Here is a 27,554-nt window from a genome sequence, read left to right on the forward strand (position 1 = left end):
TTCAAAATCGCCTTTTTATTGCCACTTATACAGATTTAAATATTGAACATTCAGATAAACAACTATCTGTATTTATGCAGATTGTTATTAGTTCCTTCACCATAACCTGGCAGAATCTCCCTTTCTAAATTCTGTAAGATTCCTTCCAGCAGATCCTGAAGTATTCACTTTGCATGTTGGCATCTCACACCAAAAAGATATTCTTTTTGAGTGAACTATATAGTGGTTAATGAAAAAATTATTACACAATGTAGGCTTTCACAGTAAGTCACATTTTTTGCAAAATAATTTGAAGATTCCAAGTAAGACTTCTCTCTTTTATTCAAAAAATAAATATATCCTTTCTGAATCTAAGCACTTCATATGACATTAAGTACAAAGAAGAAATGTACTTCTTTGGAAGTTCTGAAGTAGACACACAAGAGCTCATGGGAGCAACATTATCCATAACAACGATAAAAGCCGAAAGCTGATTTTTTACAAATTTATAGCAGAACACAATTTCCTTTTACAATATAGAGCTTCAAACAGATTTAAGAAAAACACCATTTTAAAAGTCTGAAAGGCACATGAAGTGGGCCATAAAACGTACTGGCATACTCACTAATACGTTTTATGTTACATTCCTAAAGAGAATCCGCAGGACCCTAACCAAGAGAAAGACTGAAAATACCAGCAAGTTCCTTTGTAAAGTACTGAAAGAGTGGCAGAGAGTTCCTTTTGGCTCTTGGTAAAATTATTAATACCCCAAAGCTAGAGAGTCTGAAAAGCTGCATCATTCAGTTGTATTTGGACGAGTCGCTACATAAACAAACACAACAATCAGCAGTACTACGACAGCCAGCGTGGGAAGCACGACAGTGGTGATTTGTTGCCGAGCCTCTTGCATTGCCTGTTTTCTCTCCTTTTTATCTTTGGAAGTCTCTTTTTTGGGTTTTCCTCTTAGCTGCCTCATCCTCCTCTTCGGATCTTTTGTTTGCCGAATGGGGAAGCAAAGGAAGTGGAACAGCAGAAAATAGTCCAAGGTCTTTTGAAACAAGGGGTTGAAGAATTCCTTCTCCTTCAAGTGGTTGGCTGTGCAAGAAACTGCAAGAGAAAGAGAACAATTCATATTCCAGTTATTAAAACCATTTGCTGTTCCACTTGGTAAATCTTTCATCCAACAGACACTAATGCAGCTTCTTTCAAGGAAAGAGAATCTCAGTGTGCTCACTCAGATCATCCACATAACACTTTCCCCTTAAAAACTAGAGCAGTTCATCATGGCATATATCTGTCCAAGAGCCCTGAACTTGCACTCTGTTAAGCCAGAAACAAAGCCTGGCACCATACATTTTATCCTAGAAGGCAAACAAGGTAATACACCTGAAGACTTAATGAAAATAATATGAATTAATCTTATGTCAACACAGGGTACCAGCTGCCCCTTCCTTCAAAGAGCAGCAGGCCCCTCCCTGCTCAGGGGCTGTGGCTCCCCACAAACCTGCAGAATGAGGTCGGGCAAGCACACGCCCTGTCGTAAATGTTTATCACCCACAACATGTATTTATTAGAATAAAGGGTATTCTAACAGGAAGAAATGGGGAGAAAGAACTGCTTAATTTAATACTTCTGGTTCTGCTGCCACAGAACAAAGTCTAAATCGTAACATGACTCAGTGCTGTCATTCTTATTGCAGCTGTCATTGATAGAAGAGCCCAAGTGATAACCAGCCTGCTTATAAATCACTGGTGTAGACAAGCAGTCATTAATAAAGGAGAAGGCTGTTGCTCTGAAGCATCTACTAGACAATGTTTAAAAGCAGAAGTATCTATAATGTGAGATTAACAAAAACACAGCATGGTACAGAAGCCTCCAAAATCAGGCTGACTGCGCAGTGAGGGCGGGTGCCAGCCCTTGGTTACACTCCTCTTCACTACATTCCTCGGTTCTGCCACAGCACTACAGCTGGACACAGGCCACACGTACCTAAACACAAATTTGGACAGTAACGATTACTGGTGTCAAATCCTGAGCTGAACTGAAGTAAATTATGAACTCACATTTTTCCACCACTCTAACATACTCAGAATAAAATGTATGTGGAAATTGGTGGTTACTGCAACTTCCTCTTTTCTTTCCCTCTTATTTCAAAATATAAAGATGATTTTAATGTGCTGCTGTAGGTGAGGAGCATGTGTCATCAAGCAAAACTGCAAAGCTCTCTCAGTTCACCCCAGACACAACTTCCTCTTGATGTATTGTCTCTGGTCAATGCTACAAGCTGTCTTGTGACTACTTTTTTTAAAATAACAAGAAGAGGTTTCATTGAAAATGAGATGCTTTCTGTTGGTGTTAGCACTCAACCTGATTTGTCAGCCCAACCACAAAAGCAAAACTGAACTAAAACACTCACATTCCAAGCAACAATACTCACCTGTAGGTTATCTGCAGCTACAAAGGAGTTTTCACCCTTGCTCATAACAGCAGCAATCTGCCTGCTGTGAATCTCATTCAGGCAATTAGGTTAGTGAGATACTGCAATATTTAAGGTAAAATGCAGAATAACTCTGCTAAATTGAACTGCTGCAATCAACCAGACTATCAGAGAAACCACGTGGTACTAGAAAACCAATAACAGATCAAACCATCAGTATTTCTGGCTTTAAATGGTCCTTCCTGGATACAATCTAAACAAACAAACAATGAAAACAATAACAAAAAAGCACACACCCCCCCAAAAAAAAAATCTCAAGCATGACAAGATGTCAGTGTTCTGTCAGATTCATCGATTCTGCATCCCCTGCACACATAGGCAGTTGTTTTGTGATCATAAACTCTGCAAATTCAACTTGCACTTGAACACAAACCCTTCATTTCAGTTTTGATAAAGCACAGAAGAGAAATTTTGGTGCTTGGGATATTTTTCAAAAGAGAAAACAGTAAAATTAAAGTCTTGGAAAGAATTAATTCCTTCTACACGCTGCACCATTAGAATCAAAATATATAACAGTGCTCAATGAACTTTGGGATGGAGAGGTAGACAGGAGTTGGATGGAGAAACTAAACACAACACCCTGTATCAGTCTTTTAATCAAATGGGACTACTTAATTTTTAAACTTTCATAACTTTCTTCCCAGCAAATCATCAGCTCTCTTAGTGATTCAGGGCAGAGCTTTTGGTATTCCATGTTCTGCAAACTACGGGTTTCTGGTTTGGTTTTGTTGTTTTATCACTTCTCTAACTAACTCCTGAATTTTCTCTGGGGCAAAAGAAATCTGTTTTACCCCTTCCATTTCCATTCCCTCTCCTCTTGCTCTGGTCACAAGCTTTATTACCAAACTCAAGAAAAACTGCTATCCAAAAAATAAAGTTTTACGTTTGTACTTTTGGGATAATTAGACTACCACAGCATTTCAGGCTGTATTTTTGTATTGTTTTCTCTCTCTACTGTTAGTGTATGTCAGTGGGTTTTGTATCCAGATTACTCACAAGACCCAATAAGTGACAGACAGTAAAAGCCTTTGGGACTTCCTGTGTACCATAGTAACAAACAGGAGTTGCCACGAAACCAATCCCTCTAACAATAAATGTATGCCTTGATCTATGTAGCATCACTTGCTAGCCAGACATTAAAAACATCAGGATGTTTTTTAGTGTCTCTTTTGAATGAATATTTCATTCTGAAGCAAAATTACACCAAGTTAATTACATACACTGGCTAACATCTGACGGCTTAGAACAGAAAGCCTTCCCGCAAATGTCAGCACCACTTGAATTGCAAGCTGATGCTCTCCAGTTTGGGAATCTGGCATCAATCTCCAGATATGTTTCCAATAGACTGGGTTGCTTGGCTTTGCTACTGGCAAAGAGGGACTCGCATAGAAACTGGCCCACAGTTTTCAGAGCGATGAGCCTTAGGGTTCATCTTAACTCAACCATAAAATGGAAGCGGTGAATCTCTGCAAGTTGCTGCCAGGCTCCTGCTGCCACCAGGCTCCAGGCCGTGACTACCAGGATTGGGCAGTTGCTGCAAGAGACAACACTTCCCCACAGGGAAAGTCCAGGATGTTGTAGATTCTGCTATGTTCATCTTGGTAGGAAACAGCAGTGGAAAACCAGTGCTCAGTGGTATATGAGGAAATTCTACAGCCCATGTTGTACACAAGCACAGTAAGGGTGCCACAGCTATCCCCTTCTGCTGCCAAGCCTCTTGCCAGCCCCCATGGACTTAAATGACTACTAAAAATTATGGAAGGAAAGAAACAGATCCATAAAGCACATCAAGTCAGTGACAGGGACAGGATTACAACATTAGGGTCTTGCTTCCTGTGGTGTGCACGGCTCATGAGAACACTGATATTACTGAGATATGTCCTCCTTCAGTCAGCAATCACCCTGCTTGTGCACTGGGAAGGCTGAACTCAAGTGAAGAGAGGAAGGAAATAATATGGCATTGGGATGGGTGTAATTAACAGATTCATTAGCACTGCCCATTTAAAACATTTCAGAGCAAGTTGCTATCAAAAGGTCCATGCGAAAGTGATGTCCCATGGGGACTTCAATCCTGTGCAAACTCTAACCCTCAAACAGCTGCAGAAGAACTGGAAACTCATCCTTCCTCCTCTAACAGAGCCTGAAAGTCTCCTTTTCATTTCAGTCTCCCCTGAACAGGAGAGGGCTCACTGCTGTAGATTGTACACATCCTTCTAAGGCTCCTTCCCATCTCTATTAACTGCTCAACTGGCCCAAGCATCTACTGGATGCTTGATCACTAAAGTGGAATCACCAGGGTAGAAATGATCACCAAACTAGTTCAACTACTGCTTTAACTGGAAAGTCAGCAAATCCCTCAACTGGGACGTAAGTAGAACTGCAACAGAAGGGATTAAGAGACTCTAGCAAAAGGGGCATATCTGTAGTCCACAATACCATGACAGCAGCCTGGCACTAGCCACAGACTTTAACCCCACCTTCCTTTTATTAATTTTGCAATTTAAAATTTGACAATAAAATTGCATGGGGCGATGAGATTATTTTTAAGGCCACTATAGCAAAGTTTCCCCCAAAAGCAGGAACCTGCTGGCTAGAAATAAACAATCTTGATTACCAAGTCAAGAAAATGAGTGTTGACTTGGTATAGTTGTTTGAAACACCCATTTCACACAGCCTACCCCAGCTTCACACTGAAAAACTAAGGCTTCAAGCAGAACAAAACATTAAAAAGTTCAAGCTACTGAAGAGAAACCTAAAGACATCATTCTGCAAGATAACAAAAATCCACAAATTTAGTAGTCTGTCTTGCCTGGTAGAGAAATTACACTCCTCCTTGCCCATCATTCACATTGGTTTTTATATACAAAAGTGCTCTTCATTCTATCTTCTGGGTTAAGTTACTCTAAACTGTTTTTGCAGAGCTAATATCAAAACCCAAAAGCATGAATCAGTTGGACTCACTGAAGTCAATCATAGCAATGTTGAAGCGTTTGCCAGCATCTTAGAGCAAATCAGCTGTGGCTAAGCAGGGATAATTTTGTACTAGAAGGCTGTAGTGGAACCTGTAGCATCCTTCAACAAGTGGAACTTGTATCCTTCAAAACACGTCAACAATCTTCCAATCAGAATGTATGGCAGTCTGTCATCTCCGTTTTTTGGTAAAATTAACTCTGACCCTTAGTAATCTGCAATTAAAGGCTCCTCATGCCACACATGGCAACTCCTGTGAGCCTCGAAAGGCAGTCTTGACTCTGGCTACACCAGCGCTCGTGGAGTATCACAAACCTGGAGATCATTGTAAATGCAACACACGCACAAAAGGTTTTGTTTACCTGCACATCTGCAGTTACCTGGTGTAACTGCACATCTCAAAATGTCTAAAGAACTTACTATCACCAACCTTACAGTATGAACATATTAGCCGTGTGTTTTAAACTGACTAGTTTTTCCCCAAATCCAAAATTACAAGTGTTTGCAAGCCAATTTGGATCAACCTGGCTTCATGATCCTGAAACCGACGCTGTAACATTTCTGGAACAGCAAAACAACTTGAAATTCAAATAATCAATCTGACAAGAATTAATTTTTATAATTTCAATTTTCCCCTAGGGCCATGGATGTTACTGAGACATTAAAAATAAAACCAAACAACAAACCAGCAGATAGTCTGGACACACTGTATTCAAATTGCCTGTCAACACTAGGGAAAAAGGACACAAGAAATCTAACCAGACAATACTCCTCAGATTATTTGAGCATTAAAAAGCCCTTAAACCAGTAGTTCTCAATCACCAGGACATAGCAGCATCAGAGTCAAGAACCCAAACCAACAAGCTTATCAGCTTGTTACTAATTTTTGCTGCTGGGCTGATTACTTCAGGGTACTGCAGCCAAAGTTGCTACACACAGGCTGGAAGAATTGGGTCTAAGAGTTGGGAAGAGAAGGAGATGGGAACTAAAGGGGCAAGAGGAAGGCTGGTTAGCAGGGAACCACTACTCAGCATTGAGCAGTCATTACAACAGGAGCACTCCCCATCCTCATGACAAAGACCACCCTTCCCACCAGGGAAACAGGATTGTTCCTCGCAGGCTGCTGAAGCCTCAGGCCATGGCACAAAGCACTCTCCTTGCATGGCCCCAGGAGAACGGAGGCAGCAGGTTTCTGTGCAGCCAGAGCAGCAGTGCAGGGTCTTCTACACACCAGGCTTTAATCCCCCCTTACCTAGTGCAACTTTCTTGCAGCTGAGCCAGTGGCCAGCCAGTGAGCTGCAAGGCAGCTCTGACAGAGCAGAAGGAAACCTGATGTGATGTGCTGCCCCAGCCAGCACAAGGAACCCAGAATCAACAAATTAACTGAAGTAATATCACTCTTACTTCTAGCTTTAATTAAAGTGGGGTCTAAGCAACAGAGACATGTTATTTCCTACCTTTGAAACCAGGCAAATGGTTTGGGTTTTAGTGAATGATTGGACTGCACGTTAATTTAATGAAGGACAAGTCTTACTTTAGGCTACCCCATGGAACCCAGATTTATTTTTTTAATCATTACTCCATAACTGATTTTACCTCAAGGTGACATACCACATTTTGGATGAGGAATTTTTTTTTCCTGCAACTCTAAGAATCTGGTCATTGCAGGAATAAACTTTGTTTAAGTTTTGGTAGGTGTCAGAAGAATAACAATCCTGACATCATCTCTGAAGAACATATTCATTACTTTGTGTGGCTATTACCTGGGTAGGATTTGCAGGGGGCACTTGGACCTGTTCACACCCAACTCCCAAGCAGAGACAGAAGCTAAACCTGCCCCTGTGTTTGAATCAGACACATTAGGTACCCAGAGCCTCGCCAAACTGGCTCTATGCAGGGGGTTCTAGAGGGAAAAAAAGCAAAAAAGCTTGATTGTAACAGTTTTAGGCAACTGCAGCAGAGGTTGTCCATCACGATTTCCATCATATTCAAGTCCAGTTATGACACTTAATTTTAAACACTAAATGTAAAATTATAGTTTAAAAAATCTTCATTATTTGACTGGTTCTGTGTAATCACTTGTGTGGGTGACAAAGATTAGAAGTAGAGATTTGCCAATTTGACTAAGAGAGCTGAACCATAAAGGGCAAGCCTGCCCAGAGCATTAACAAAACACTTCAATCCTAGTCTCATCCTCCATCTCTCCTCCATGCCTTCCCAGCCAAACCACTCTGAGCAACACAAAAGCAGTCCCATGATTAAGTGAATATTCCTACAGCTACAGGACAGCTTCTTTTTTTTTGGTAGTGAAATACAGCTCTGTGCAATCACTAAAGAAGAGAAATTATCACCTATTTAAAAAACCCACAACTTTTAATTTGTACAAGCCATTCCATAACAAAACAAACAACAACTGCAACAACAGCCACACAAATAACTTTTGCTTCTGCATGGTCAAATGCTCTGGGTCCTCCATTCCTTTTAGACTGAAACTGCACAGCAGAATTGATGCATAGCTGAAGATAATGCTTGCAATGCTAAATTTGAGATCTTCTGTTTCAGTGACACTGTCACGATTTCAGAGTCTGCTAAAAATGAAGAAAAGCGTTAAGAGAAATTTTTTGCTCTGTGAAAAATGGATTTTCATGTTACAGCATGAGGCCAATTCTTAATACCATATAAATTTACCTCAGCCTATTTGACTGTAGCGAGGAATTACAATTAGCAAATCAAAAGAACCCTGTTTTCAAGGGTAAAAGCTTTTAATTACACACATAACAATATGGAACTATTAAGATTCTGTTTGAAGTCAGTTTGACATTATTTTTCAGTGAGAGGTGGTGGCTTTTTTTCTAAATCTGAATTGACCTGTCGTTACTGCAACATCACATTTACTGTAAATGTAGCTTTGAGAGTCTCCAAACTACTCACAGCATTTGGAAAATGAAAGCCAGTAGTGAATGCTGCCAGAGAGTCAGGGAGAGCAAGGCCGCCAAAGCAGAAAGCTATTTCAATATGATTTTCACAATTCTAAGGACTTGGGTATAGCAAGCAATCTCTATTAGAAACAAAAAGCTCTGGATCTTTGCATTTGGGAAGGCCCTGTTAAACAGAGGCGAGGTGACGGTGGTTTTGGCACATACGGCATTGCAGTGCAATCCTATCTGTCCTGAACACAGCAAAGAAACAGAGCAGAATTCAATTAAAACAAAATAAATAAAAAGACAAGTCATTTTGCTCCATGAACAGGTGGATAAATAACCCGTATTTTTCTCTGTAGATAAAGAACCAGCCTCAAGACAACTTTTGCAACAGGCAGTCCAATGAAGAAATACAACTAATGTTTACTGAAAACACAAGAAAAACAAACATGTAATTTCTGCCACTGCATAATTTTGATTCATAGGGGAGGCTATACAAGAAGAGCTTGCCATTCTCCATCTCTACAGCTACAGATGATCTCGTGCATAAATGCAGCAAACCACAACACCTAGCAGGTGACTTGATATTATGTGTTTGCTCAGCTGGTTTCTTAAAAAGTAATTTTCTCAGCTGCTTCTGACAGTGTTCCTTTGGATGCAAAACATTTCTCTTTCCAGAGTATTTACGGAAATTCAGTCAGTTTCTGAATAGCTACACTAAATAAATAATAAACTAGTCACTGGTGTCAGAGCTCCTCAAAATTGAAGTGCTGGTTTCCTAGACCAATCCCAAGAATGTTGCAGCTGCAAGAAGGGGCAGCATCAGGAATCTGGTGTGAAAACCATGTTCCTGTTCTCCAGTATAACTGTGCCAGCCCACTGAGACCTTCAACTGTTGCTGCTAAGTCACACCTCAAGCTGAACTGTCACCAGAAGGTAGCAGCACTCATCTTCTGAGATGATGACAACCTAGATGGGAAACACACTTTTCCTACAATCCAGCATGAGGTCTGGCTCATACTTTTCCTGTTCAAACTACGAGCTTCCCAACACAGTCACTCTGTGAGACAGCATCGCTATAAAGGTGTTGGAAACAGATCCCTGAGGCATGCGCCAGGCAGAACGCCAGCCAGTCCGAAGCCTGATGTTACAGTTTTGTAATGCAAACAGGAGAGCTGAGGGACTGTCACTGCTTTTCATTATAATTCTACTATCATTAAAGCTTTGGCACTGAAAATTCAGTCCAGGGTAAAGACTGGCAGGCAGAAAATCCATGCCCACACCAAGAATGGAATGTTAAATCTAAAACGACAAAACCCACAAAGGCAAGGGGTGAGCATGGGGCGGCAGGGGGTGTGCGTGTACACACGTGTGTGGGCACTGGAGAGGGGGGCAATGGAGAGTGACCAAGAGAAAAGCTGAAAGAACAGTCCCAAGACACCAGGGCAACATGTAGATATGTACACTTTCTGACCACATGACAATCTGTGTATGACGGACTCAAAACTATTTGTGAAACAAATAGTTTGTTTCTTCTTGTTGAAGAAACAGTTTGTTTCTTCAGAAGGCACAAAGGGAAATCTTGCTCTTCTAGCTCAAGACACAGGACTTTCTGCCATAGGTATAAGCAAAAGTACATGTACCTGGGCTCCTGAAATACTCCTGAGACAATCCTGCAGGGGAAAATGGACAGCACTGCACCAACAACTGCACTTATTTTATTTTATGCAGTAACTGGGAGGTATTCACAGTTTTAAAGCAAGCTAGATGCAATGCTGGAGCACGCTCGACAAAGGGTTCAGATCTCAAAACTCATCCCCTTCAGGGCTTGTCTGAAGTTCTGGTTTTTCAACCTTTTTTTGGCACGGATGGTTTTCAAGTAGGAGGCTGAGGAAAGACTGCTGGCAAAATGCCTGTCTCTCCCTGCTTGTACATGTGCCAGGGAAGGACTGTATGGCACTAGAACGTAACTAAATCACACAAAAATCGACCCAAATACAATTGATGAAGTGGGTGCCTGTGTTACTCCCTTCCTTACTTGTTTTCCAAGCAGGGCAGATGTTTTAGAGCTTATGCAGTGCTTGGCTTTCATTCCCACCTCAGTGGCCTTCTGCATGCTCTCATTTGATCTGGGTAATCGAGTTATGAATTAATACATTACATTAGAACAGCACCATAGGTTTAGGGTAGACCTCTTCTCTGGCAGCCAGGAATCTACATCTTTCCCAAATTCCTTTCAAATTACAGAAATGTTCTCAACATCAGTGTGACAACGATGCAACCAGGACACCTTTTTTTTGGGGGGGGAAGGGAAGATAAGAACTGAGACTTGCAACACAGGATGGGTGGGGAATTTTCTCTTCCTATTACTGGTCTCAGTAAAATCTCATTCTGTTTACTCCCCAGCTTAAACCTGAAGTCTTATTACATTTCACTAAATAATCCCACATTATAATGAAGCAGTTGGCTTTCCTGCCATGATTGATAGATTTTTTGCAATTATTTAAGGAGAAGGCACATAATTACATACAGCTGGATTAGGTTGATCAAATCCTTGTTAGTGTCTGTCAATATACACGTAATAAGACAGTGTGACATTAATGTAAACTAATTTAAATTCAGAAATTTTAATTAAGACTTAATAAAATTACAGACGAAAAGAAAAAGGTTTTGCACAGTCTAACCAAATACAGCAAAGCCACCCTCTAAACATAATCCTATTTTGCCTCATCAGTTCTGCAACACTGGCCTTTGCACCACCTATTTATGTACTCTTATTTACACCTCTACTGCCAAGACTTTCCACCAGCTCAAAAACTCAGAAGCAAAATGATGTGGAGCCGTGTGTGTAACAAAGTCCATTACGAGCAAGCCCAGGTAGTCAGAGAAGGATGTCTCCGAAGTTCCTCTGCAACATTCAGCAAACAGCTACAGATCAGTACCACAGTTCAACCACTGTAAACTACAAGGAACCTCCTCTTATAGCACTTACCAAGACCGAAACGTGACCTCCCCCTATGCAACAGTATTCACATTGACCCTTCTCATTTAGTCCTGTACAGCCTTCTTTTCCACTCGGGTTGTTTTTAAAGCAATCTGCTATATTCACAGCGCTCTCAGAGACTCACCAATGATACATAATACTCCATTAACCCAGTAAGATTAATTCAAGATACCAGCTTCATTCCCTGCTGAATTTTTCCAAAGGTAGAGGTGCTCGTGCATTGGCTAGGTTGTCTTTTTCCTGCAACTCATAAGCACATGGATGTAAGTGATTTCCTAACCACAGGTAAAATATATTAAATGCCTAGTATGGCACAACAGCCACTTTAGCTCATGTAAGCCCATGTGTGCAGTGCCAAGGAGATCTGGGTATGTTTGCCAGGAGTCCTGTTGTGTCCCCCTTCCCCCTTCACTCTGCGATAATGACTCACTTGTTCTGCATGTGCACACGTGTTATCACCACTTCTAACCTGGATGTCCTCACTGTTTCTATGCCAGCCATTTTCCAAGACAGTAACCAGATGAGAAAGGTGCAGAAGCAACACTGTGCCATTGCAGACCTTGTCTCCACCAGCAAGCACGCCTGTGTTTTGCTATTAAAAAGTAGTATCGTAGATCTCACATGGGGCAATTCACTGCTCCCCAAAGCACTGATTTTCCCACACTAAGACTTCCCGGTATACTCCCTGCCAAATGAAATCAATTTGAGTATCTCATTAAAGAAAAAAAACATTGCAGATTTTGATCTATTTTTATTAGTCTGCCAGTTGAGCCTTCTGCTCTAATCTGGTTTACTTGACGATTTGTTAGCTGCTCCGCTCAACCACTTCTCTGCAGAGGCCCTACAGTATTTCAAGAATTTTAGAAAATGCTGGACAACATACAGGATCCTCATCGTGGCCTTATCTGAAAGTCAACAAAAATTCTGAACGAGTCCATTTCACAAGCACAGCAAAGAATTAGGTTTTGTCAGCTGGGGGAAGGAGAAAAGGGAACTAAGGAAAAACTTGAGAAACGTAAGTGCTACAAAGGATTACAGTGTAATCTCCTGGAAGATATATTAAAACTCAATACCGTATTAAAATTGACAAAAAAAATTAAGCCCCCCTCTGTTCAATTTCAACCCTCCAAAGCTCTTGGCCAACCTCTCCATGTTAGAGACAAATTGCTGTTAGATAACCTTTTCTGAACAAGTCTATCACTTATTCTAGTTTATGTTCTGTTTCCTTTGGCAGCACAGCTATTTAAGTCATCCTTCTAATCCAGAGCCTCTAGTAATTTTTCTTTTCTGTTCTATGGCAATTCTTCAAAGCATCATAAAGGCAAATTTAATAAGCACCTCAATTTGTATTGCTTTCTATTTATAATACTGCAAGCACCTGCTGCTGCTGAGATCTAGGCACACATCTATCTTACTCTGTATAGATTGATTCAGATTAATCTTAATAGTTTCATATTTTAGAAGTAATTTCAAGAAACATTGCTCCAAGCTGCTGCATAGGTTGGTTGTGGGGTTGTTTCTTTTGGGGTGTTGGTTTCTTACGTTTGGTTTGGGGTGGGTTTTTTTTTGGTTTTGTGGGTTGGGTTTTGGGGGAGTTGGGTTTTTTTTGTCTTTAATGTGGGGGTTTTGTTTGTACTGTGGTACAGTTAGTTCTCCTCCCACCCCCTCATTTTTATTAAGATGCTGCTGACCAGCTCTTAAAAATACGACTCATTTTACTTCATTGTTTATATCAACCACATTTGATATGTGTATTATTATATATTATTTTACTGGAGTATTCAGTTGTTCCCTGAACCCCTAACAGTGGAAGTCAAATCAGCACTGGGGCCCATGGATGGTTTTGGGAACTGTGCGTGTGCAGGGAACAGGTGTTTAAAGGTTCCTGCCCGTGATGCAGGGTTTGAATGTAGAGTTTGAATCATGTATTATTTGACCTTCTCTCAAAACAGGGACATATTAGTTTTTAATCTTATCAAAGTGCTTGTGAATACCAAGTGACAGCTAAGGCTGCACAGTACAGAAGTTAAGTCCTACGTCTGACCTTTCAGAGGGGCTGAGGAATCATGTCCTTAGGCATCTCTTCAGAGTCAGCCTTCCACAGCTTACAGACAGAGTATTACTGGCTGCACTCTGGGCTGTGGACATCCTGGTATCTACAACATCAACACCAACTGCTCTTGCTGTTATTTCATTTAACAAGATGACAGATAGGAAGTTTAATGAAGGGGGGGGAAAGGAAAAAAGAAAGTTATGATGCAGTGTAAGTAGGTGAGCAAGACAATGAAGTCCAGACCGAAAGCACAGGAAAGCCCCCTCAGCGTGCAAGCAGGAATATGAAAAGACAAACCAGTGCATGGGAGAAAAGCTGCGTGGAAGTGAAATAAAGACTGAAAGAAGCAGAAGAGTCCATCCATCAGAGAAGACAGACATCAGTGATCAGCCTCACCTCTTTACTGTGTTTCTTTGTTTAGTGGCTGACAGCTGAGGTTTCTGCTTCTCACCCATCTCCTACATACATATTTAGGTGTGATATACCACACTCCTCCACAGCCAGTCAGGAGATCTCATGGAACACTTCACAGGACACTCTGTGGACAATTTAATCTCAAGACTGACTCTCATTCCCTTAAACTCCTACTCCAGAGGGGCTGTGTGCCTCTCTGCAGTATTTACTATGGGCTTCATAGGGTAGGATTTTAAGTGTTCCCTCTAAAAACACCCATTTTTCTCATTGCTATTTTTATTCACCCCAATTGTGCCAAGATGGCTGTTAACTTCATGACAAAAGAATGCTCATAAATGTGTAAAACAAAGTTTTCAAAACTGTTTTTAACTGCACTTGTTGGAAGATTAAGCAAATGGAAAGGCTCAGAGACACAGAAAAATGTCATTGTAAGGTACTCAGGATTATGCCCCCCCTCTTACTTATCTATCAACAACAAAAGCTCAATACAGCCATTATCTTGAGAATCCATAGATTTTTAATTTTCTATTACAAGCGAGATGACGATACAAATTTCCTCAGAAAATAAACGAGGCACAGAGAGACCTGACGTGTCATTTATAAAGAGGATATGCCATGTATCTTTCAGCCTCTGGCTGTAGCTTCCAAATTAGTGTCCCAAAACCTCCGCAACCTTCATGTATTCTCATCGGCTTCCACAATTACTTTTTATCATGTGGGGAGGTTTTGAACTTTTGCAACAGCTATACTGAGTAAATCAGCTATAAACAGACATGCTATCGATAATCCAAGCTGATAGCTAGTCGTGATTTCTAGTCTTTCATGCGAATAGGACAACTTAAAATGGCAAACATTGCTCTATCTACTCATCCATAAATTAGGAGTGACAATAGCAGATTATTACTCATTCACTCAGAGCATTTGTTTGGCCCTGAGAGAACTGGCTTTTTTCCAAGAGCTGGCAAACATTGGTTAATATACATGTAAATGTTTTATTTCTCTTGGAATAGGCAATTTCACAAAGTGAAATACCGAATTAAAGATGACCCTAGTTCTTCTGCTGATGCCTGCCTCAGCTGCAGTGCTGCTGAAAGCCTTTGCAAGCTTTTTCACAGGAAGTCAACAGGGAAAAAGCCACCTTTTCTTTTCAAAGTAAGACAATTTCGCAGTGGAAACATGAAAGCTTTTATATAAATATTAATCACCGCAGTTGTTCTGGAGTTAAGTGGATGGAGACTGGCTTATATAAGGTTGCAGTACTGAGTTGGTAATAGTGAGATGTACTGAAATGGTTTTGCAAACACTGCTCCAAACAGGCTGTTCCTCAGTACAAGAACTACGGTGCGAGAAGTAGATTTAATCTGAGGGTACTATAAAATAGCACTTCACTCCTAAGAGTGAAGAAGTGGCATTTTGTCCTTTGATGTTCTGGCGCAAGTGTAAAGGAAAAGGAAAATATTCATTTCCTCGAAAACTGCCTTTAATTTGAACTGGGAGGAAGAGGGGAGACTAAGAAGAGGGATAGAGGATGAACAGAGAGGCAAATAAACCAAATATCTGGACAGAAAACAAGACAGTGGTTTCATGGAGCCTCTTACTAACCAGTCCAAAGCCTGAATATTCTAAATAACGCCAAGTGTAATGAACCCATACTCCATAGCATGGGCTCTCCAAAACCTGTGGGAATCAACAAGCACATTCTGTGCATTTCAAGGAGAGGACAATACACAACACCTCCAAAAGGATTGTCAGAACCATCTTTTTCCTACAAAGGGCTAGAGGTATCATATCTGCTTATTCACCCTATGATATAGGCCATCAGCCATTGCTCACCCCTCTGTCCAACAGTGAGATTTCTTTTCACAAATTATCCAAAACTTGAAACCAGAATTACAACCAGAAAGCAGATTTTTGAAAAAGGGAAGAGAGAAGTAAAACCTTTTATCTACTGTGCTGTACCATATGTATCATCTCACTTTCCTTGAGGGTACGCTGAAGTTTCAATCAACTGGGGATGCTAACAACAGGTCAGAGTTTTTCATAAGCCTCTAGACAGAAATGACACAATATTAATATCTTTCACAATAGCAAGTTTAGAATGAAATACAAAATAAGGTACAAAGCGTGGCTAATGCTAACTAACTTGCTGGAACCCACAAGCAAAAAGCATATAACAATTAAAAAAACCTCCAACCATCATAACAGCTGCATTCAAAATTCCCCCTCTTTGAGTGAAAGGAAAGGAGGAAGATGAACAAACACTGATGGGAAGCAACTACCAACAGCTGACACCTTCAAAAGACATAGGACTATGTTCATATGGTAAGAGCTGATGAAAAGTTCAGTTCCCATTTGGCAACTTGTCTCAATTGCTATTGCAGTGCTCCACAGGTTTCAGCCAGGTCTCTCCATGGGCATGAACTTCTATGGATATGGAAAGGACACCAGGTCTGTATTTTATGGACATAAATACATAAAGGACTACTGACATGAGAATTGCTCTTCCTCACATTCTCCATTTTAACAGGAAAATTATTTAGACTTTACAGGCTATTACATTAACTAAAGTTACTTCTGAAGTATTTTTGATATTTACTTCCCAAAACTATATGTTTCTTTTTTTTTTACCTGCAGAAAATTACCACTGGAGCAAGCCCACTGACTAGTACTTGACATTACGTTGAAACTTGAACCTAATGCTGCACTTTTCCATGCTGCTTTCACAGAAAGCCCACTCTCCCTCCTCTTGCCTGCTACCGCATACACAGCACTTAGAGAGATCTCACAAGGAAACCTGCTGAAACGAAGGGCGACACAACAGAACAAGACGGTGCCGGCTTCAGCTCTGAAGAGGATTTTAAAATTTATTACAGGGTCTCACTTCGACACTCAGTGTTGTACGTGGCTGAAATGAATACCCATGCCTGGCAGAACTGCAAGGGAAGGCGCCTCTATAAAAGGCGACAGCACCATTACCAGATAAGCCACCAGTTAGACATCACTGATTACCACACTGGACAGAGATTTTAACTCACCTAGAGAGCAGACAGCTTATCGGATTTCTTAATGGGCTTCTCTCAGTTTCACTGGGGCTGATGCATTCTGCATATAGGATTTGGAAAGAGATTTTCCCCTGAATAGCACACACCATTCTACTAAAGCATTCTATTATCACCTTGGCTTACGCTTATATAAAATACCGGATGGAAGTTACATGAACAGTCATTAAGAGGTTAATCATTAAATTCAAGATATGCCAGGGCAGCCAACAAAGCTGACCTCTTGAATAAATTGAGCTCGGATAAAGGTAACATTGATTTTCCTAAAGAGGTTTCATTACTTAACTCTAGATTTGTGATTTCTTTTGAGAGTAGGAAGTTAAGAGCTAATCCAAATTTGCTATTTCTTTTCTGTCCAAAGAGAAACCAACTCATTTAAAATGCAGACAATATGATGGACCGACCTCCCTTTCATTGTTGTCTCCCCTCTGAGAGAAACTGAACTTCCACAGGACTTCAAACCTCAGGTAAAAGGAAGGAACACACAAAAAAACCCTAAAAACTTTAAACTAAAGCAGTTCATCTTTATTCTACAAGCTTTTCCTCCAGCACTTAAAATCCAATGTGTGTTTTCTTCCAACTACTCTTATCTCTGTATTGTTCTTAAAGCTTTCCTAGAAAGGAGGTTTTTTAGCACACAAGTGAGAAACTTTAATTTGATGAAGGGTTGGGGACTGATTGTAGCCCAGAGTCAATAAAAAGGTACAAGGTAAACATTTGGATACGTTACATGATCCCGAGTTTGTCTTTCTAACTCTGATGCTCCTGTTTTCATTTTTTAAAAGGTATTAAAATCAACCAGCTAACTATTACAAGCTATATCATTAATCAAAGAGTTATCTCTTCCCCTCCTTCAAGTATAATAAGGATCATCTATAAGACCAAAGTGATCCCAGTTCCCCATTTCCCACAGGTACTCTAAAATATGTACTCAGTTATGTAAATACTGTTTTGACTCACATCTTTAGGAATGTGAAACTTACTTAGATCTATGAACAAATTTAGGAAAAAGCAAGGGACATGAGAGAGACTAAATTATTAATTGAAATTGTAAACTATATATCTTTTACAAGGAAAGGGACAATTTCTTATGCTCCTATTTTGAAAGCCTTGCCTCTTTCATAGTTAAGCAAAGTTTCCCCAAAGCAGGCATCACCTGCATTCATTTAGAATTTTTATGCAAACTATGTTGAAATAAGAAATGGAAAGTCAAAAAAGGATATTAAATTGTGGGATATATACATCCCAGAACCTTGCATGTATTTCTTCAGAGAGCAGGAACAACAAAAAAAAATAGCCATGAAAAAGAAATAACAGCAGGCAAGAATGTGCAACATGAAAGGCTTTTTGCTTAAGGTCCCTAATGTCTTACAAATATATTAAAATACTATGTTAGAGCACCTGAATTTCACAGAATTACTTCAGAGATGGCTCCTGTTGCAGCAGTTTCTGCTGGAATATTTCACTCTGGCTGTCAGCCAAATCTTTGCTATGCTGATGCCAAATAAATGATACCCAATTTCAACGACAGATGCTGTTGTGTTGACACATAATTGATACGTTTATATTCAGGGCTCCCTGGAATTCTAAAACAGCAACACTTTATTCACAGGAAATACAACTGACAGCAGAATTCAAAGGGACTTGTATAGAGCTGGTGCCACTGCACTGCTGGCATTGTGAGACTGGAGGGATTGCTAACTATGCAAGGTGGTCAAGAACAGACCACAAATTTTCCAGGGCAAGGGAAAATATGGAGAGATGGCCCAGCAGTAGAAGTTAACTTGCTCAGTCAGAAACCTACTTGCTCAGAGAAACAGGAAATCTAAAAGTTTTCAACGCAAGTTGCATATCCCTTTCCTGCAGAGCTTACAACTGTGCAGGAGATGGAAGTCAGAGAAACAACACAGTACTGAATAACAGATATGTCCATAATCTCCCTTTCTCTTTGACTTCCTTGGTTTCCTAAGCAGGAAACAGATTACCAACCTTTAAAAATACATTTACCAAAGGTATGTTACAAAGAAAACATTATATACCCTATTGCTTGCATGTTCACTCTCCTGTAGACAACTTGAAATAAACTTTCATAAATAGCATTTATTTTGGAAAGCGACTATATCCCTCCTCAAGCTTAACAAGCCTTTGGCATCTAATGTAATTCTTACAGGGAAAAAAATGCCGATGACATTACAATATATGCCTACAACCTGATTTTTTTTCTGTTTTGGCAACACAGCATCATATATTTTCACGCAATGACTAAAAACATTCATGGGATAGAAATATTCAGCAAAAGGTTCATACCCATTCATTTCGTAAGAAAAAAACCCCAGCAACAAATAAAATTTGGCATGAAATATAGCAACAAATAAAAACCACGTGGCAAAGTTTTCAGTCATTTCTCCAGATAGTATATGCTGTTCAACAAACATGCAATGTGGAATATTCTGCCATGATGCTCTTTTTAATTAAAATAAGGTTAAGCTTAAGAATACTTTTGAATTGCACTATATGGGGATTATCAAATACATGCAGATGAACAGGACTCACTAACTGGAAGTCTTTTCAACCCCTGGGAAACGTATTTTGTTGACTGTTTCTTAGACTGTGTTTTAGAACACTGATCACAATCCAGAAAGCTTCTGCAGTTTAATACACTTCTGCTGCTTCTGAGGTCTTATCTGGCTCTCAAATACTGTCTGTGCTTCTCTATCAGCACCACAGGAAAGATTTCTTCCTCCGGTCAACTCTTTCCTTCCTTTATATGAAAAAGGGACTGATGTTAATTCTTCAGACTTTGCACACTGCAGCTCCTTCCTTTAATTCTTCCTCTCCTGTGCTTCTAAGGGTTGCTAAGGGCAAAACTGTCAGAAGACCTCTCTTCACACTGAATCTCTCCTTCAGGAGTGCCCAGCACAGAGAATACAGATAAAGTTATACGGGGGAAAAAAAAAATGCATTTATCATCAAAGCTCATATCTCTCAAAACCCCAAATTTGTCATTTAGTTCAGTAACATGGGATATGTAAAATATCCAGGTTTATATCCTTGCAAAAGCACAAAGTAGTTGAAAAGGTCAAGGAAGTGCATTAAGTAGGAAAGCTTTAGGAAGCAGTGGGTTCTTTTCACTATTCTGAGAGGCACTGGGAGGGGGGGGAACCCAAAAATAATCTTTGCCAAAACATATCTAGAAGTTAAAAGCTTAGCACCAACTGCACTGGTACCTTCTTCTAAAAACCCCCAAAACATCCCAAACCAACCAAAAAAACCAACCAAAAAAACCAAAACCCCAACACCAAACAAAAAAAACAACTCTCTAAAAAGCCCATCCCAAAGAAACCGCAGCCCTCACCGAACCCCACTGAAGTTTTTCAGTCACAAAGGACAGCTAGGATTGACATCAGGCATTTGGGCATCGCAGGAACATATACAGAGAACCATAGATTGGTTTGGGTTGGAGGGACCTGAAAGATCATCTAGTTCCAAAGGAAAAACATGAAAAAATAGCTAAGCCAGCTGTCAACAGCTTTGATTTACCAGAACCAGTCATGGGGTATGACAGGGTGGAACACCACAGGCAGACCCAAACTTCCTCACTCCTGTTCAGAGAAGATGAGATGCAAACCAGCTCCAGATGCTGTGCCTGTGCTAAAGAAGGCCAGTTTCTCAATACTGCATTTTACACTGAGTACAGCACCGAAATAAAGCTCGAAGGGTTACAGACAAGATCCTACTCCTCTCTAATTATTTGAAAGAGTGGGCAGAGAAGTGTCAGTCAGTCTGCGAGGCACAGTATAGCTACACCTTCTTTGTGTTAGGGGGGGCACAATTAGTCCAGGAGGAAATCAATGTTAAGATATACAGACCAACTTGAATATTTCTATTTGTTACTGAATTTGCTCCAAAGATTTATTCCTACAGTTTTCTTTCGGTGTTTGGAACTCCCCTTACTCCACCATTAAGCACATGCTAAATTTAATTACTTTCTATTTTAAAAAACCCCATCATATTCAATAGTAATAACCCATCCTGTTATTAACAAAGGCAACCATTTGAAAAGTCAAATGGATTCTCACTCCTACTTCTATTGGCTTCTACATTTTGTTCTGTTTGGAAACAAAACAGAAAGGTCTCACTTTCTCCCATGCAGGAAGGGTAGACATGGGAAAAAAAACAATAAAATTATTTTATACAAATATTTCTGTTTCTCTTCCTCACTTTATAAAGCAATTTAAAAGCAAAACAAAAGTGTGTTTGTTGGAGATTACTGCACAATGAGTTCAACATCCTAAATAAATTATTAACAGAAAGAACTAAGAATTCACGTTCAATTTTTAGAAATGTAAAAGACTTAGCAATAGTTCAGGCAATCAGATTTCAGATCAAATCTTACTTCTACAGACAGTTTCCTGTACTGTTAAATATTTCTCTTACAACTGTAGGACTTAAACAATGGAGGGAAACTGCTAGCTCTGCAGACAAATAATAATTCAGCAGCAAGAAGCAGCAGCAGGACTTCTAAATAGTGGTATCAAACTCTAACATTAAGGCAAAAAGTTGACATGCAGACTTTTCCTCTATGCTAAAGTACTTCATCACAAGTAACTCCAAGTCTCCAAGCCTTCAAACATACTTCATAGATTATAAGAGTATAACTACAAGCATCTTCTTTAACAATTATCAATTCAGTAAACTTGAGTTTTTCTGATGCTGTGCAGCTTCAACACTGAAACCTCTCAAGCCTCCTCAGACACATGTTCATCCTTAGTTTCTGTCCTAAACTACTCTAGAGTTTAACTGTATGTTCCTCTATTCAAAGTAGGCTGCATTGCGAAGGTTGAGTTGATGGTCAGACTCAGCACAGCAAGTGTACTAGTTTGTCCAAGCAGACCTAAATTTGCAAAAACAAGCAACCAGAGATGAATTTCCTGAACCCTTCTGTGGCATGACTGCAAGCCCAGAGCTATATTCTATACTGGCACCAGTAACGTCCAATAAAAGGCTCTGGGATCTTCCATCTTATTTGTATCATGACAGCCATGTACCTAAGCTGTGTTTGAGAGTGCATTTTTATAACTAAAAGCTGTATCCTGCTCTTTGTTATCCTTCTAGCTGAGTGTCAAAGTACAAGATCTTTCATGATGCAACAATGCTATTGACACGTAATTACCAGTAAGCAGCCCTGCTAAGAATAAACATTTGAGAGGCAAAACACTTCAGTGAGTTTTAATAACAAATTTATGTAACACACCTCCCCTCCAGACCTGATACTAAGTACTGTACCATGGTCAGAGAACTCCTTTCTAAATATACAAATAAAGCCAAGGTGTTGGACAAAACCAAACAGACATTGGGTGAAAAAGCAGTGAGACCAATCTATAAACCCAAAGCAGTCTGAGAAGGAGATGGGATATACATCCTGAGGTATGGTACATCCAAGTCATGATTATCCATAGCTCTACCATGATACAAAGCCCAAAATCAACATGACCCAAACACAAGGGTTTTATACTTAGCAACAATTAGTAAGGCTCCAGGAGCCTTATTAGAGACTCGTTGAAAGAGCCTATCTGAAGGCAGATGGTACTTCCAGTCTTAAAGTCTCTCCAGTCATCTCCTCTAATTTAACTCTCCCTCCCCCCAAGTTTACCATCACGCAACCACAGCTCAACTCTTTAACTGTAGTACATCTTTACTATTCATAGCTTTTTTATGACCTGTCTGTAGAAAAAAAAAAATCACAGCTACATAAGTGTTCATAAACAAAAGTACCAAGGCAGTACACAGTCACAATCAAAATGGATTGGATTTGTTACTGCCAGACTCTAAGGGTTGCCCACGTAAGTAAATATAAGGCCACGTCATTCTGCACTCCCCTCACCACACCAGCTCATTTCAGGCTGGAGAAGTCATTTGTGCCTGCAGCAGGGCAGGCCACATTTCTACTCTTTCTGTGACACAGACACAAACACATTGGTTTAGGCAGAAGCAGCTTTTGCACTGATGCTACTCTTTATTTTCCACTCTTTTTGTGAAATACAGAGACAATTTCTGAGCAAAGCCTTTCGGGAAAGAGCTTTACTCAAAATCACTAGTCCTCTGTCTAGCACAATAAGAGCAGAGAATGCAAATTAGTTTCAATAAAAGCAGCTGGCAATCAATACGAAAGGGCTGGTCTCCAAGTGTAAAACTGGTTCCTCTAAGGATAAGAGTTAAAAGGCGGAAAACATAAGAAGATGAATAAAATAACATAAGAAGAAGGAAGAACAAATGTAAACAACATGAGGGGTGCACAGGAGAAAAATCTAACAATGCAATTAAAAATAAAATAAGACAAACTGACAAAGAACAGCTGGGCGTAAATAGGAAAGAAAAATACAGATACCTACAGTGCAAAGAAAAGTATAATGAGAAAAGTCTAATGGAAAACGTGCAATCCAAACAAGATAAAATAAAAATCATGAAAGGGATCGGATAAGAGACAAGCTGGCACTAAGGCTTAGGGCACCAGTTCACGTTCTATCCTGGTTCACAGGCTTTAGTAAGTCCAAAGTAAGTTTCAGCATTCCTGCTACCGCACATTTGGCCATTTTGCAAAACCTTGTACACTTGTCTCCTTTGACCTTCTTCCATAAAGCAGAAAGTCAATACCCAACTGAGTGGCTCAGAACCTACCCACTCTGCATGCAGTCAGACTCCTTTTCTAAATCCGCTTACCTCCAGGTCCACAGGTAGAAGACTGAGAGAAGCGCACCCTTATTGTTACTACCTATTTAAAGAAAAAAAAATTCCTCAAGGTTGACACTTTCACTGAATTTCTGTATTACTGTCTCATTTTTATAAGCCCAGTAGAGAATGCATTATGGTCTTGGAAGCAGCCTTCCCTTGCAGCTGTTATAGACAGGGGCAAATAGAAGTGCTGTAGCACTGTTAGCAACCTCCACTCAAGAGAAACCCGAAAATCAAGTGTCTCGCATACTGCAAGTCAGTGTCACAAATCACTTACCCTCTGTGTTCCATCTAGAAGCCCAGCTCCAGTTTCTGGTTTTATCAACGTCTCCCACTGAATGCTTGGTTAACATGGAACTACGGTGGAACTACGGTCCCTGTCTTGCATGTGCCTTTAATACTGCATACGAGCAAACAGGAAGGCGAGCAGATGCTTTGCTCAGAAGCTTTTTATCCACAAAGCATCTCACCACAAAACTACACAATGTAACTCTTTTGACCCCCAAGAATGTAGCCCCCATCAATGACGTACTACTTAAATAGCATACATTAATTACACAGGGTGGAAAGCGGTGTTTTGTACAAACACATGAAACTGCAGTGGAAAGTCCTGTCACCGCACACTATTTTATTTAGATTAAGTTTTGACCAGCATGTTGATGGACTAGAAAGATAAGTCTCTGTCAAGTCGCTAATATACTTAAAATTATACTTGCATTTTCAGAACTTTAATACTTTGATGGGGCATGCCCTATATTTTGAGAAATTCTACAACATTTCTAATGACAACAGGCAACAGAAACTTCTGGGTACATTGACATCCAAAAGCGTAGAGTTGGACATTTAAGAGAAAAAGAAGTGACTAACTTCTTTGCACCTAAAACCCGTGTACAAGACAAAAAACAAAGAAGGATGAAAACAAACAAAAAAACCCCACCAAACCTAAACAACCCTGAAATTAAACTAGTGATAGGGTAAAAGACAACAAAGAGAATACCAACACACATTCTCATCCCCTCAAGATACACGTGTGCCTAAAGGACTCAAATACCTGACCTCTGGCTGTTTGCCCCACTCAATATACAAAGCCTGGTTCCTCTGTTGCCTACAGCAATTATTTTAGGGTTTGTCTTAACAAATAAAAATATCTCTCTCCATCTAACAAAAAAAAAAAAGGCAGGGTTTTACATCTATGAATTCATGGCCTGTCACTACTGCTAAGACAATTAGAGCATTTTAACACCACATTTCTGTAAGGTAGGGAGCAGTTAAGACCTTTATATACTGAAAGAGATGCCCTTCCACATTAGCATGGCCTATTAGCCACAAACAGGATTAAGAGCTCAGCAAATCCTCACAGAGCCCACATCTGTTAACATAACTCTTTCCCATAATGAGCAAAAACAAAGGTAACTTCTCAGTTTTATGGAGCACTTACTCTAAAGCTGTTACTGCTATAATTAAAAAAACAAACAAACAAAACAAAACAACCAAAAACCAAAAAGGCAGCAACATAAAACAACACAGTCATGGAGACCACTGAGGATCTCTCACCCTGTGAAGAATAACCTCACCTGGTTACAGAACTTGTGGTCTTACAGCCCTGCCATTGCTCTGGTGGCCCTGTACAGCAATCAGCCCTGGGGAAATCTCCAGAGAAGACAACGGTCAAGATCTCTTTGTTGGACATTTCTCCAAGTATGACAGGATTTCCATAATCAGTCAAAAACTAGAGAAATCCATACTGGCATGCAACACAAATTGCACATCATGGACAACGATCCACCTATGAGACATCAATCCACCTATATATGTTTCTTTCAATCCATGATGGAGAGATTAGTACAGAAATAAAGATCATTTTATTATGGAGTACCTGCACCAAAGTAGCTGAATCAAGAGATGCCAGATCCATTCTTGAAGGGCTCAGATGGCTTTGGGAGTAGCTGGAGCACAGCTGTAGCTGTACAAGCAAAACCCAGCCCAGTTCAGCAGAGAGAATTAGTGGTCAGCTTCCTCAAACCCTGATACTACTGTAAAAGATCAGTGTATGTCTCTCTGAGTGCGGTCCCTACGACAGCAGTGCTGCCTGCTGAATCTGGACTCCTGTGACTCCTCATGGAGAAATTCCTTCATCACCTCTTCACCACTGCTTCTTGGTGGGACCCCGCCACCAGGACAAGCCTCGTTGAGCTTCAAGGTGACAGGCAAAGGAGAAAGACAATGAAGGAGGAACATTTGTAACAAAAACGAACAAGGAAACTGCATTACATTGCCATGATCAAAGACTTAGTGTATAGTTTAGCTACCATCCAATAAGAACATAGGTCATATCACCTAATTAGCATGTATATCTTATATTTATGCAAAAGCATTTCCCTGTTCATTTAATGCATGAAAAAACATGATTTGATTTTTAAAAACATATTGAAGTTATTTTGCTAGCATATGGATATAGCAGCAACCAGTGAGCATATAGTCCTCTCTCGCACTATTACCGCACGCACACGTCCAAACAAGCAGCAAGGAGCCCGTGATCAGATAGGGAGCATGACAGAGAGTTGTCACCTCACACAGGCCAACTTCCACCTGTGTCTGATGCTCTGGGATAGCTACAAAGCTCTGACAGTGTTCTACAAACAGATGTGGACATGCGGCCACTACTAAACGTCTCACACAAACCAGACCCATCAGTCTGTGAACACCAATCATATCGCAAAAGCAAGTTATGTGTGCTAAGGACTCCCTAGGAGAGCTTTCCAATGTCCACCCCGGCAGCATCTGAAAATGCCCAGCTCTGCTAATGGCTTGTCTTTATTTCTGTATGTCTGCCAGTGCTGGCCACGCTGTTCTGAGCCACCATGCCTTTAGAGCCAAGTGCTCCACCAAAAACCCTCTCGAAGAGCAGAACAGAGACCTGTGCAAGTCCACGCTGGAAAAATCAATAAAGAAACAGGTAGTTCCTACTCCTCCCAAAATATTGGGGGGTATTTGACAGTTGCACCCAAAATTCCTGTTGGTAGGTGTCCTTTCTATGTTTCCCACAAAGCATGAGGGGAAACTAGGGGCTAAATTGCTGTGACAAGGAGCAGTTCTTTTTTCTGACACAGATCAGTAAAATCAAAAACAGTTAAGAACAATCTAAAGTCAGTTTTCTTCTTAGCTTCAATTTAGGAGACCTGTATGTTATAAATAGGCCACTAAAAGGCAATTAAGAGAGTGAAGGAAAGCAAAAAGTTATTAAAAATGTACCAATGAGAAACTCATTTCACTTTTTTTTAACAGGGCATCAGGGAATTCCTATAAGACTTCTAGTTCATTTGAAGGAGGAAATTCTGAACAAAGCTAAAAATAATTGACAATCAGATTTTCAAAAATGAGAGAAATACGGAAACCCCGAGAGGTCCGGCCCAGGGTGGTACTACACCCATCGATAAAAATATCATACAAATTTCAGGCAGGACAGGAACCACGGAATGTAAATCTCTGTGACACGAGAAAATTTAAAGCAGTAGAGAAAATAAAGCTATGAATCATTATCGACTTATAAACAGCAGAAAATAAATTTTTTTAAGGTAACCAACAATAAAGAGAACCACAAAACTACGCACCGAACTCACGGCAGCTCATCGCAGGGACAAAACACGCACAGAGAAGATACAAACCCCACGTTTCTACAACCAGAATAGATTGTTTTGATTCTATCCTGGGTCACCTTTTAATGCTTTCCTGAGATTTTTTTTTTCCAACACGCTGCTTAAACACAGATCTCAGTCGTTTCCCGGCACAACTGTATTCGCGACTGGGAACCGAAATTAGTTATATAAAAAAAAAAAAAAGGGCAAAACCACACGAATCCCGAAAGTCTTCTATGAGTCATCTGAACAGCTACTTTCCTCGTTAACCTCTCAGCGGTGCTTCTCGG

The 27,554-nt window shown here is 40.2% G+C and overlaps 1 protein-coding gene across 3 annotated transcripts; it reads right to left on the reverse strand.

Annotated features, from left to right (window-relative positions):
- On the reverse strand, positions 1 to 27,338 carry SMCO4 (single-pass membrane protein with coiled-coil domains 4). Of its 3 annotated transcripts, XM_018071550.2 has the most exons (3): positions 13,821 to 13,852; positions 13,416 to 13,527; positions 1 to 1,086 (listed from the first exon to the last, which is right to left on the reverse strand). In XM_018071550.2, exon 3 carries the CDS (start codon positions 953 to 955, stop codon positions 776 to 778), a length of 180 nt encoding a protein of 59 aa, XP_017927039.1. In that variant the 5' UTR covers positions 956 to 1,086; positions 13,416 to 13,527; positions 13,821 to 13,852; the 3' UTR covers positions 1 to 775. The 3 variants fall into 3 exon arrangements, with proteins under 3 accessions (XP_017927039.1, XP_017927038.1, XP_008933227.1); XM_018071549.2 differs by lacking the exons at positions 13,416 to 13,527; positions 13,821 to 13,852 and adding an exon at positions 27,241 to 27,338; XM_008934979.3 differs by lacking the exons at positions 13,416 to 13,527; positions 13,821 to 13,852 and adding an exon at positions 16,874 to 16,965.
- Between the last annotated feature and the right edge of the window lie 216 nt (positions 27,339 to 27,554).

The sequence above is a fragment of the Manacus vitellinus genome, unplaced genomic scaffold (assembly GCF_001715985.3).
Source record: "Manacus vitellinus isolate BGI_N305 unplaced genomic scaffold, ASM171598v3 scaffold_2_pilon, whole genome shotgun sequence".
Classification (NCBI taxonomy): Eukaryota; Metazoa; Chordata; class Aves; order Passeriformes; family Pipridae; genus Manacus; species Manacus vitellinus.